Source organism: Piliocolobus tephrosceles, chromosome 2, assembly GCF_002776525.5.
Source record: "Piliocolobus tephrosceles isolate RC106 chromosome 2, ASM277652v3, whole genome shotgun sequence".
Lineage (NCBI taxonomy): Eukaryota > Metazoa > Chordata > Mammalia > Primates > Cercopithecidae > Piliocolobus > Piliocolobus tephrosceles.
Genome location: NC_045435.1, coordinates 62753096 through 62767281, shown reverse-complemented (window position 1 = coordinate 62767281; position 14186 = coordinate 62753096). Strand labels below are relative to the sequence as shown.

General features: G+C 38.1%; 1 protein-coding gene across 1 annotated transcript in view; it reads right to left on the bottom strand.

Moving 5' to 3' along the window:
• PDZRN3 (PDZ domain containing ring finger 3) overlaps positions 1 to 14186 on the bottom strand; it is a 238450-nt gene that overhangs the window by 204060 nt on the left and 20204 nt on the right. Inside the window, exon 3 of the mRNA XM_023199922.2 lies at positions 12245 to 12352. Coding sequence (XP_023055690.1) covers positions 12245 to 12352 — 108 coding nt within the window. The remainder of the gene's footprint in view (positions 1 to 12244; positions 12353 to 14186) is intronic.

Below are 14186 nucleotides of genomic sequence, written 5' to 3'. Positions count from 1 at the left end.
GGTACCATCATCTAAAAAGAATGTAGTTCTTTTTTCTAGTTTTCAAACTTACCTTGTAGTAAAATTAAGATGTTGTTCTGTTGAGAGTATTAAAAAGTTTTAAGCTTTCAATAAAAATGATGAAATCTTTATTCTTGCTTCTCTTGCTTCTACAAATTCCTGTGTCACCAGCAATTCTATTCCAAGTCCCCCTCATATGTCAATATTATCTCACTTATGTTTCTTACAAGCACACTGACTCAGTTATTTCAAACAATGACACAAAGCATCAGAAATCCAATAATAATGCTGCAACAAAATCATACTTAATCCTATTTTACTTGAAGTTATCCCACTTCATTTAAACTAGAGTTTAGAACAAGTAATGAAAATATTACTGTTCCTTATGCAATTCCCATGCCCCATTAGATTCTAACACAGAAGCCATTGTATCCATTCCTGAATGATCAAACTGATAAAGATTTTGTCAAGATAATGCTTAGTATCAGTAAGGGTTTCTATATTCATCTTTATGTCTTACTGTAGTTTTCAATTTTTCTACAATGGTATATTACATTCATATCAAGACATAAAAAAGTTATCCTAAAAAGAAACTCAACTATTTCAATTTTAAGGGACATTTTTGCTAAAGAAAGATGAACTGTTCATTATTTTAAGAAAATCCCAATATTCCTCGTGAGTCAACATAGAAACAGAAATCTTAATGTTTGTGGCACTTTAAAAATAGCTGATATTGAGCACACAATTGTTTGACTTTATTTTTGGAACACTTATGTCAGCACATATGCAATGAATTACCATGCTGTTCACACTAGGATGTAAATTAAGAATTACTCCTGATTGATCAATTATTGTGATTTATATGGCCTTAGGAAGTGGCAGCTCTTAATCCAGATACAAAGGGTCACTAATTTCAAAAAGAAATAAAAACCATATTAAAATGGTCTACTCACAACTGTAATTTCAAGTTTATGAAACTGTGCCATATAGCCGTCATCAAAGTGTTGGCTTGCTGGAAGGTTCCTCCAGCCCAGCCTCTAAAGACCCACAGGAAACAACACAGCATAGCTAACCACCTGGTGAGCATTTATTCTGGGCCAAATTTATAGTATTCAGACACACAAGAATATTTTCTTTATTATGGCAACTTTATCCATATTTTACAGAAGAAAGCAATGCTAGAGATAAGAAGCTTCTCCAAGCTCATGAAGCTAGCAAATGGTAGAACTAGAATTCAAAAGCTGATCTGATTCCAGAGTCCTTGGCTCTTAACCTCTGCATATACTGGCTGCCTTTCTAATTAACTTGGTGTTTGTTATTTTCCTATAAACACAGGTCCTCAGATGTAAACTCCCTAGAGCCAGGGAGTTTACTATGTACTAGTTCTCTGGGTATCCTGACTTATCTCAATTAGGCAGAACTCAGTGCACATCCAACAAGTGAACATATGTCTACTCGTGGTTTCTCTTCCCCGTTATCCTCTTGTATCCTAACAACTCATATAACATGAAGATGTTTTAACAAGTCGCAACAATTGTATAGATCATGCTATATAATTCATCCCCTATCCAATGTTTAAAATCAATGCCTAAGCATTTTTTGGATATGGGTTGCATGTATTTGGCTAATGGATCCTCAAATCAATATGTCTGGAAACATATATCCATTTCCTAGCAAAAATCATTCTATGAAAAGAACAAAAAACTCTTTTTAAATTAGACTGTTGGCATCAATTTTGCTCCATCCCAGAGTGTCTCCAAATATTGAAAAACAAAAAAGAAACGTCTTTAGCTTGTTTTAATAGCTGACTTGCATTTTTCTTTTGAGGGGTGGAGGAGTGCCTAGGAAAGCAAGCACTCTTAGGCTTTAAGTTCTCCTGATCCCCGAAAGCTGTCAAATGACCCACTAGGGCTAGCAGGGAAGTGATGAAATCAGGAAATAAAGAGAATCAAAAGAGCCAAAAGGGCAGAGGGGAGTGCCACTCTCAGGAGAAAAGGGGTGGGACGCAGTTCACGTGGTCATCAAAATAGACTTAAACAGGGTAAAAGCCAGAGGTCTCCATTGAGCACTGTGGCACTTGGCATGGCAGACTCATTCCATACCAGCTGCTCTCCACTGTGAGGCTCAAAGGAATCACTAATCCTCATTAAAAGAGAGCAAGCTGCGGCAGCTACCCACACTGGAGTACTCAGAGTTCCCAGTGAAAGTGGCATAATTGCAAATCAGTGCTTGCAGCTGCCATTCTGCCCTTGCGTCTTCCTATCTGCAATTCCCATTGACAATTCCTGATTGTCAACACTCTTTCCGCCTGTTCATAGTACCCTGGTCTATAGGCACTGTGCTTAGTTTAGCTCCACAATGATGTCTGCCTACAGCTTTGAAGGGTTCCCCTAGTGCTCGCTCATGTTACGTATACTTCAGAGATTAGCATTTAAGTCAGGTCATCCCTAACACACCTTCCAAATTCAATACAAATGCAACTGGCTCTTTTTGTGTTATAGCAACAGATGAAAGGACAGAAATTTCGTTTAAAAAAATCAGATAAGGTTACTGCTCTCAAAACCCCCATATTTAAAGATAAGTGTCTAGATATCACATGTAAATATGACAATATAAAATATATTTGACCTGTATTATTGTCAAGAGTTTGTTGTTTTGTTTTATTGTCCTCAGGATATTACCCAACAATTAATTTTTTTACTTAATCGTCACTCAAAAATTTAATGCGGACATTGGTTACTTCTAATTTATTCTTCATTTAAAATGCTTTGTGGATCACCTAATTAAATCTTCTTATGAAAGGAAGACTTTGAGGGACAGATTTAAAACTTCTTTGGAGTCAGAACTCCCACAAAAGTACAGTGTCAATACAAAGTAAACTCTAACACGGGCAGAGGATGGGAGAGACACTGCCAAAGAGAAGCGCCCAATATCCTAACTGCAGGGTTTCAGCAGGAGACAGATGCCTCTGCATTTCCATACCTGGTGCCATATGCTATGAGCTTGTAGAAATGAGAATGTTAAGTGACTTTTAAAAGGAAATATATAAGCAGATGTCCACTTTGTGATATTTGAAATTCAAAAGAAACTTTTAAATCACTAAGTTTTTCATTCTTACTGTTTACTGAAATATATATATACACACACACATACATAACACACATACACTTTGGAGAATTCCAACATTACAGAAATGTGGCATTACTTAAAGTTTCCCATAATCCCACCAAATAAAATAACTATAGTAACTGTAAACTGTTCATTAGCTTAGAGTATTTTCCCCCTGCAAAGACTAATATAAATGCCTTAAAAATAAACAAATTGCATCATACCACGTTTTACTTTTTTGTTTCTACTGATTTTTCTAGTAAAAAGTGAAAAAATTCTGCAAGAGTTGTCGCACTCCATACTGTCCACTCTTCACCTAAGCTTTATGTTTATCTGACCAGTATAAAGTGATGTATGTTAGAAAGATATTCACTGAAAGGCTAGTTTTGATAGGAAAATAAGGAAAATAATGGCAGCAATAAATATAACAAAGCCCATACATCACACAATAAGCTATGCACAGTCATTAGAAAGAAATTAATACATAATATATTGTTTAAGGCAACCATGGATTAAAGGGGGACTATTTAGTTTTAATTGGTCACATTGTTAATTCTGGAAAGTATGTCTCCATGAAAGAGTTTAAGATTTTCTCAATAATTCTATTTGCAGCTCCCACATTCTTGCTGATTTACATAAACAAGAAGAAAACAGATCTCAGAAATGTTTTTGGTAACTTCTATATTTGGCTTTAAGTTCTTGCATCCTGTACAAAAATTCTAATTTGAAATAACAATTCTCCACCTTTGTACTTAATTGCAAAAATCCTTTACCTACATTGTTTCCTTGGTACACCCAGACAGCATGACAGGTAGGAAAGACAAGCAGTAAATACTCCTCCCATTCTAGAGATGAAGACTCAACATTTAGAATCCCAGCACCAGAGTGAATACCTGGGTGGAGACCTAAACCTGGGTCTCCTGATTTAAATCTTTTTTTTTTTTTTTTTGAGACGGAGTCTTGCTGTCTCCCAGGCTGGAGTGCAGTGGCATGATCTCGGCTCACTGCAAGCTCCACCTCCCGGGTTCACGCCATTCTCCTGCCTCAGCCACTACAGGCGCCTGCCACATGGTTCTTTCCATTTCAACATGTCCCTTCTAATAGTAAGGAGATCTGCTACATTTCAGAGAAGCCTTACCTAATGGTGTTAGAGTCTTCTGTTGCTGTAGAAAAGACTATTAATAAGGTAAAGTGAAAGTGATACAAGTGGCTAAATCGGGGAATAGGAGAGGGGAAAATATGATATTCACTTTATTTTACATGTGGAGACTAAAAAAATGGAGATGGACTGACTTATTGAGAGTGCAGCTATGCTAGTGAAAAGAGAGTCATTACTACCAAATGACAATGCAATAGTGTCAAAAACATAATTTAAGTGAGTCCATCCAGAGACAACAAATATACAGCAAAAAATGTCACCCTTCCCCTTGTTTGTGTGCCCATGACAAACATCACTAAATGATCACAATGCTCATCTGCACTCAATCCAGGAATGTCCTGGATTTTTTGACACCATAATCCAAAATGATGCTACTATCATTGTATATACTGAAATTGATTTATAAGATGTAATTCTAGTTTCTACCTTTGGAAATGGCGAGCTGGAGTCCATTACTAATAACTGATCTCTAAAATCTGCTTACTTTTGCAGTTAACAAAGAATTTTTTAAATGCAGCTTGAATTATATCATTTCTTTCATCAAAACAGAATATCTGGGTAACCAAGACAACAGTTAGAGATTTCAAATTAACATGAATAGGTTTTACTTCTTAAACAGATAACTGCTACCAAACTTTTCATACTCCTTTGCTGAATATGGTAAATGGTTATCAGTCCCTGTGGAGGAGAGCAGTATAGCCTCATGTGTTTATTTCTAACATTAACCAAAAATGGATTATGCATATCTGTGCCTGTTTAGCAAAATAAGTTTCCTGTATATAGTTAAGCAAGAAATATCAAGCCTTTCTTACTCCTACAATGAAAAGAAACTATAATTACAAAATCATTTGGTTTACAGCATATTTTTTCTCCAAAATCAAACCAAACATTAAAACATTTTAAACAATTTTTACCAATAATTTTTTAATTCACTGATAACATCTAAGCAAAGATCATAGATTTAATTCAAAGGAGAAAAGTAAATGGATCAGTGTTTTAAAAAGGACTCCTCTAAGAATTACAAACTGGATTACAAACTGACTTGGACTGACCAATTAGAGGTATTGATATAGGCATAGTTTCCAAGATACACAGATAGATGAATGCAGAAAGACAGATGTATATGTTATTACCGTAGTGCATATATACATGTGTTTATATTACATATTTACATTTTCTAGCTCTATCTGCTAAAGGTGCCTAGAAGCAATGAAATCTCAATCATAATGAGCACCCTAGCACACATGTTGGTTTCTAAACACTATTCTCCACTAAATGAAGCTGGAGGTCCTTGAAAAAAAAGGACACATCAGAAGTGGGACAAGGACAGAAGATTAACCTGGAGTATCTTGTGCCAGGAAATAGGAAAGTGCTCAAAACATGATGAGAACATGTCAACAAAAACACAGGTTAAAAGCTTGAAAGAGCTCCATTTGGCCAAAACTTGGCCAATGTGACCACCAAATTATAAAAACTCATGAGTCCATGTTGTAGATAAAGAGACAGACAGATAAACAGATTAAATAGGGGAAAAAGGAATACTCCTTCTTATAGTCGAAAGTCAACTAATGTGGAAGGATTGGAGTTAGAAAAATCACCATTTGTCAATCACCACAATAGTAGATTCAACCAAACACAGTTAATGGATGATAAAACCAGTGTGTGACAGTTTGAGGAGTAGCAGGACATTTACATAGCCTCAAAGCATCTACCTAAAGGATAATTATTGATTATAAAGAAGAAAATAGTAACTTTACAGTGGAGACAGGGAGATACGACTTTAACCAAGTGGTTCAAGTTAACATAAATAAAGGGACAAATTCACCTCAGGTGAGACCTGACATTATGTACTGAGAAGGACACGCTATCACTTCTGTGGTATTCTTGCCCACAATGTATGACCTGGATCCATCCATGAGGAAACTTCAAACAGAAATTAAGGGACAGTCTACAAAAGATCTTCTTTGGATTCTTTAAAAATATCAATGGTATGGAAGACAAAAACTGAGCAATTGTTTGTTCTAAAGTAAAGGAAACTAAATAAATACGAAAATGGAACAAAACCCATGACAGTGGTTTTGTTTTGCTACAAAGGGCATCATAGGGACCACTGGCAAGATCAGAATAAATTCTGAAGATTAGATAACAGTTTTTTACCACTGTGAATTTCCTGGTTTAGATTACCATACTGTTACATAAGAGAATTTCTTATTCCTAAAAAGTTCACACTGATGAATTTAGTGATAAAGAGTAGAGAAAGAAAAGAATAAAGTAAATGTAGTCGGTGTTAATATTTGGAGAATCTGGGTCAATAGTGTACAGAAATCCATATCTACAAGTCTGAAATTATGTTGAAATGAAACATTTTTTAAAGGGGAATCTTCTATTACTTTTTTTTTTTTTAATAAAGACTCCAGCTTAATTCACATACCATCTTGCAACTTTAGTGGGTCTCAGAACAGTATCTTCTCACCTAACAATAACAAGCAGTGAAATCTCACTTTGTTCCACCAAGTAGCCTGGCTCTGGGAGGGAAAGCATTGCTAATCCTTTCTAGCTGACCCTGTAACAAACCTTGTTAGCAATGACAGTCCAACTAAACCAAAAATAAACAAAAAAAGAGAAGGACTGGTTTATACAAAAGCCTTTGAGTTTCCACAGCTTCTGTAATCATATCCTTGGGTCTTCGAATCATAACACTTGCAAGATGAATGCGTATTTACAGCAGATTGTATGAAATAATGGTTATTGGGAATAGAGGGCTTAAGTCTCCCACTTTCATTGGATCCAGGGAATCAAGATTGCTATCTCAAAGCAGAACAGCGTTTAACCCTACACAGACTAATTTATTACCAAAGGCAAGCCTACTATAACACAAAAATGAGCTTGGTTCTCCAAGCCATATAGTTTGAAGACTGGCAAGAAATATAGATGTGGATAGCCTCTAGAAGTCTTTGAGAAAGAATTTCAGTGGAGTTGCATCAGAGGAGTGTTTAACTTACAGGCAAGTCATGCCAAAAACAAAAAACAAAAAAAGTGGAGAGATAAATAATATATTGAATAGCACATGCCTCAAAGTGAATTTGCTGGTTTCTTTCTTTTTTTCTTTTCTTTTTTTTGAGACGGAGTCTCGCTCCGTCCCCCAGGCTGGAGTACAGTGGCGCGATCTTGGCTCACTGCAAGCTCTACCTCCCGGGTTCACACCATTCTCCTGCCTCAGCCTCCTGAGTAGCTGGGACTACAGGTGCCCGCCACAATGCCCCGCTAATTTTTTTGTATTTTTAGTAGAGATAGGGTTTCACTGTTTTAGCCAGGATGGTCTCGATTTCCTGGCCTTTTCATCCGCCCACCTCGGCCTCCCAAAATGCTGGGATTACAGGCGTGAGCCACCACACCTGGCCGAATTTGCTGGTTTCTTAGTAGGTCTCAGTTTCTCGGTGTTTTCTCAGTGTGAGCATTTTGCCAAATGAGGTATTCACAGAACAAGGCAAACACTCCATATGGCAGTCAACTGAGAGACAGTGAAGTGATCCAATGCTGTGCAAAACCAGCTGGCTGGACTTACGAAGAGATGGTATGTTCTCCACGTGGCACCTCTCCCAAGATAATTTTGAGGGTAATAATGACCTTATGTGATTTTTCACCTTTTCGTCCTCTCCTAAATAACTTTCAGTAGAATAAGATTGGCCTAAAGTAGACTCCAGAGTCCACAGAGAAAGGTGGTGTGTTTGTGGATGAGAAAATCTGCTTCAGTTGGATAACCCACACTTTGGGCACAGGGAAAAATTTTTCCAAAGGCCTCAAACTATTTGAAAGAATATGAGCATAGTTCCTTTAAGAAATCTGGTGATATTAAAGTATAGGAGCCTTACATTGTCTTTAAAATGTAAAATAGGCAGAAAAACAAAAGGCACTGAGATATTTACAGTTTTGAATGAATACTAAAGACATCAAAGAGAAATTAAAGTTAGTTTTCTAAATGCAATAAGTATATGCAATCAAAGGTGGAGTCACAAGTTGTAGAAAGGACCGGGGCAGCTCACAGGTAAGAGGGGTGCAGGGAAGACACAAAAAAATCACAAGCCAATACTGAGTAAGTCAGAACTTGCTAAATCCCAGTACCAAACGTGAGATGGAATAGGTATGACCAAAGTCCGCCCAACAAGCCCAGGGCAGACGGACACACAGGATTCTGGGGGACAGCATGGGCCCTGCAGCCATGTGGGCTGGGAGGGCACTTAATCTAAGGGGGCCCCAGATTCCCAGCCACAGCCCCAGGACAGGCCAGCTCAGGCTTTCTTATCAGGCCTTGGGAGCACTCGTGCAGGGAATCCAGTTAGGGGACATCAGGTAGGCAGTCTAGCTGGAAGAGAGGGATGTTGACAACTTTGTCTCTGAGCAACTCAATTTCTATCCCAAAGTTTTGGAATAAGTCAACCCTCTACCTCAGTGATTGTTCCTGATGCCCCTGTCACTCCCCAGTGGGAGTTTCAGCAATCTGCAGGGGCATTTTTCACCATCACAACAATAGGGGTATGGGCCAGAGATGACATGAAGAATCTCCTGCAATGAAGAATGGTTCTGCCTCCAGCACAACTTTCACATATCCCACCAGATGGTCATGAAGATAAAATAACAAGCTTTTTATAATTACCTGAGCATAGACCTAACTCTGTTTTGCATATAAACACAGAAGTTTTCTGCAGTGTAAATATACACACATTGTACACCCACATCCACAGCAGCATTATTCAAGACAACCAGAAGATCAAAGCAACCCAAGTGTCCATCACTGGCTGAACGGACAAAATGTAAATACAGACAACAGAATGTTATTTAGCCTTAAAGGGGAAGAAAATTATAACACGCTGCAACAGGCACGAACCTTGAGGACATTACGCTAACTGAAATAAGGCAGTCACAAAAGGCAAATACTACGTGATTCCGTCTATAAATCAAATTCCTAGAGACAGAAAGTGGAATGGTGGTTTCTAGGAGTTGAGGTGGGGAGGGTGTTAGTATTCAGTGGGTGTAGAGTTTCAGTTGAGGAAGATGAAAAAGTTCTGGAGATGGATGGTGGTACAGGTTCTGCAACATAAATCAGTGTAGTTTATGCCACTGCACTGTCACTTAAAATGGTTAAAATGGTAAATTTTGTTATGTATATTTTACCACATGTATGTCTTGCCATATAAACATATACACACACAGACATTTCGAGGAAAGAAACTCTTGTATAAATCATAGCAACACTGTAGTTGCCTGTGTCAGAACTGAACCATGACCTGTTCACTACCTTGGAAATTCACATCCTGTACAGCAAGGCCATTCATGATGCCTGGGCCACCAGCAGCAGCCTCTTGTATCTGGCAGCATCTGCAGCCACATGAGGCGCATCCTAGCGAGTCTATACAGAGGTGCGAGCATCTGACAGTGCCATGTTGTCGTCTAGCATCACTGTGCCAGAACACTGGCATACTGATATATTTTATTATAAATTATCTTCCTTTGATTTTCTTTTATGCTACAGCCATATATTTTTACAATTATTTGTGTATGTATGCATATAAATGTTACTTGTAAATTTCATTTCACCACAGTATTGGTGGAATTCCAAAATGTTTCTTATAAAAAACAGGGAGGAGCTGGGCTGGCACTGATGTGGGTGAGAGCCACTGCCCTGGGCTCAGAGAATAGATACCATTAAGAGCAGAGGAACTCTGCAGCAAAGAAAAGACTCAATTAGTATCTCTGGATTTAATAATACCCCTTTGCAAGAATTAAGGGTCTTATGGTGAAGATCTGGTGGTGGTTTGCCCACTCCCCTGAAAAAGAAAACATATGGTGGAAAACTAGAGACTCTGACTCTTCTTAGTGATGAAACACACACATACACACACACACACACACACACACACACATAAACATTCTCTCTCTTTCTCTCTCTCTTAAAATAATCACACTCATGCCTCCTGGTAATAAACTCAGACACAGACGAGGTAAACCAGAGAACATATTTTCAGTCATGGGAATCACTGTATCATGTCAAAAAAGATTAGAATTTGACTGCAAAGAGCACAGTGTGTCAATTGCAATTACACATATATCGTTTCTCTATTGTGGTCATCCTTCTTTCCATCTCAACACTGAGACATGATTAATATTTTACATACTGTCCAAAAGAGGAATGTGACTTACCAGAAACCGTACTGAACATTTCAAATACAGATCATCCTTTGCCAAGAGAAAATCCTGCCCAGCTGTAGATTTCTCATTTGCAAAACATAAGAGCAATGAAATTCCATTACTTAGAGAAACTGGCTGTTCCACCAAACCCTTGGCAACGGAAGCTGTACTTATCGTTTTGAACAATAGTCTCAGAAAATGTATTCACTCTCAAAAAAGACAGTAAGTAACGCATTTGAGCTCTTAGGAAAGCACTCTTGCCCAAGCAAATTCCTGGTTGCTCTCCTGACCTGGGAAGTATAAAGACTGACTCTAAACTATGCAGCAAAAAAAGCTCCAAGTTTACGAACCCTTCAAATATTCAAAGGGGATGCAACAATATTAATAATGTCCTTAAAACAAAATCAAGTATCATTTTAACATGTAAGTTAGCACATCGCACTCCCTCCCTCAGAGGAGGGAGCCTTACACCCTAACTAGTTCAGTTTGCTTTCCCTGTGAGATTTAACTGTGTATTTTCCTGAGAATTTTAAATTATCCTGAAGCAGACTGCACATTGCACAATGTGTCCAGATGAGACTGGAAACGCAAGACTTTGTTCTCTGTCCTGCTGAGGCTCCTTTCCCCAGGAGAAGCCTGTGGCCACATTCCAGTAAGTGACATGAACCTCACTTATGGCTTAGCTCATGGTTCTAGCTCCCACTCAGTCTGAAATTTTGAAATGGGCCATGAAAATACTCAGGAAATACACACATTATGAAAATGCGTGTGGAAAACAAACACCCACTGGTATCAGTGGTGTTTTTTTGGTTTCTCCTATTTGCACCATATTACGGCTATGGCCCATAGGTGAATTTCTTGTGGGGTCTGGCATATCACTGCAGATTCTCAAATGTACTTTTTGCCTAATAGGAAAGCCAATCAATTTAGCCCATATACGTATCCATCCAAAGAGCGATGAAAATGGTCAAAACACCAGTAAAAAATTTGTATCAAACTTTGTATTATATCAAACTCATCAAAAATTTATATCAAACTCATTTATATCAAACTTTGCAACAAGAGCCCATATGAAGAGGCAACAAATCGTTCTCTCCCTTTCAGTGACTCAGAGCATCCTAGAACACTGCAACCCTGTTACAAGGTGTTGTCTTGGTGGGGCTGAGAGATCCACTTCCCCTACATGAGTCTACAAACCTGCTATATAAAAGTCTGAAATGATGAAAGAACTGAAAATGGAGTGAGTGATGATATGTGAACCCTAACATCAACCTCTGCCCGCAAATCCCTGGGCAATCAGGTTCTACAACTAATGACAGGCTAAGAGGACAAATATAACAGAGAAAACTATGCATTTGTAGAATTAAGTGTGTGCTGTGAGCTCTGAAGACATTAGAATGACTCCAAAGCTGACATAACTGTACCCTGGTAATCAATATGTACACAGTGCATGATTTGTACAACAGGGATTGTTCATCTGGTTCTGACACCCAGCTCTCCAATGGTTTCCATGCGAAGCTGTAACTGATGCATACGAAACAGATTCAGGTCCATATGAAAAAAGCCAAATTGTGAACACTCCACTCATAATCTGGCTTTTCTACATTTAACAAAAATTTAACACCAAGGCAATCAGCACTCAATCTGGTTCCACACAATGGGAGAAGTGTGACTCCGGCTCAACCATCTACCACTTTAGGCCTCCCTCCCCAATCAAACATCTTGCTTTGAGCTGGACGAAGATGGGATGGCATTTAGCCTATTAAAAGACACTGGCCAGTATTCACATACCTCAATAATCCTGTCATGAATTTGCAGGCCTCCTTCCTTGGCTGCGGGCCCAGTGTCAACTATCTTGGATACAAAGATTCCTTCACTGGATGATCCATCGTGGTTATCCTTTGGGTTAAAAAAACACAAGCATGAATGCTAGACATTAAGTTGAGTATGAAAGTAAAGCTTGCACTCTTAAAACAGTAATTGACTCTTGCTGTGTCAAAAGTGGCAATAGGGTAAAAGGTATTTGTTTCTCCTAATTTTTGTTTTAAACTAAAATAAACACACAGTAAAATATTTCAAACCACACCAAAGGACATAAAATAATGTGTCCCTGCCATCTCCAACCCACTGTCCTTCTTCCCCCCATGGTAGCTATTTGACTTTATGCATCCTTTTGAAAACATTTTAATGCATCATCTTCCTAAATATGCATTTGTTCCTTTTTGCACCCAAATGCAATTATGCTAGTCTGACTTTTACGTCCTTACCTCTCTCATTTAACCCTAAAAATCATTAAGATCTTCTACTACCAATTCCCCAGGTCTGCCTTACTTCTTAAAGTGACTGAATAATATCCAACAAGAGGCTAATAAACACTGTTTTCACTTGTTGTGATTAAACAATGCTGTGACAATACTCTCCTGCTTGTATTTTAAATTATCTCTGCTATTATACTTCTAGGGCAAATCCCTAACAATGGAACTGTTGGGTCAAAGGATATGTACATTTCATAGATATTGCCAAATGGCTTTTCAGAGAGTTTATACTGATTGTTCATTAGACAGTATTTTCCCACATCCTCATTTGCACAGGATGTTATTAAGCTTGTAAATATCTAATAATTTGACTGTGAAAACAGATATTTTGTTTTTGTTCCAATGCACTACCATCACTCTAGTCCCAATACATTCTGATCTCCAACCTCCTTGAATCCCTTTAGATCTTCGAATTAAATGTCAGAACTAAAACTTTCTGGGAACGATGACAGCTCACTGCTCAAACTCCTTCCTTTCTTTAAAATCAAAAGGCTCCAACAAGCTCATAAAAAACCCTCACAGCTTGTTCACGAACTTCTTTTCAAACAGCATTGCAATGAGTTCTCTCCAAGTGTGTGGATTAAATTTCTAGTGATTAACAGATGGATTTATAAATTAAATGGCACAAGCATGTGATATTTCCAAACAAAATCATTTGAAATGTAAGCTCAGAATGTTTCACAAAAACTCCAAAATCTAGTCACGGTAAATTCCTTGCCGTATGTCATTAGAAGATTTATTTCAATAACAATTACTCTGAATACAAATATATAAAAATTCCATTTGTTAAAAATAACTCTGAAAATAAAACATTCTCCTCTTTAAACAGCAAAAAAACAAAACCAAAAAACAATCCCTATATTCTAAAGAGGGAAGGGAACGACTTCAAGTGTGATTCAATCTACCCCTTCAAATGCAAGAGCAATAACTAATGTTGGAAAAATGTACATATCTCAGTCCTTCTCTCCTTCCTTCTTCACACTTCCCCAAACACACACACACACACACACACACACACACACACACACACAAACACACACAGAAAAATGTTATATGATTCACCAAAAGAAACCAAAATCACAACCTAAAATGAGCATTAAGTGTTTTTCCCGACATTTATCCCCACATGACAAAGATATGTCTCTAACTGGCATCTGGATTCCATCAACGCTCTTTCAAGAGAAGGGTCAGGGAGCCTGTGGGTGCTGTGTAGGATCAGCTATCCTCAAAAGGCATCCCTGCCTAGCATCACAGTGCTCTGCACAGGCCTCCTGTACCCTAACCCTTTACCATCTGAATACCTCTGTGCCTCCTTCCTTTCACGGCAGCCTTACTGATGCACTAGTCTAAACACATCTGTGCAGCTCCCTACATGCACACCTGAAATGTATGTATAAAACTACACAGTAGCTTCCTTT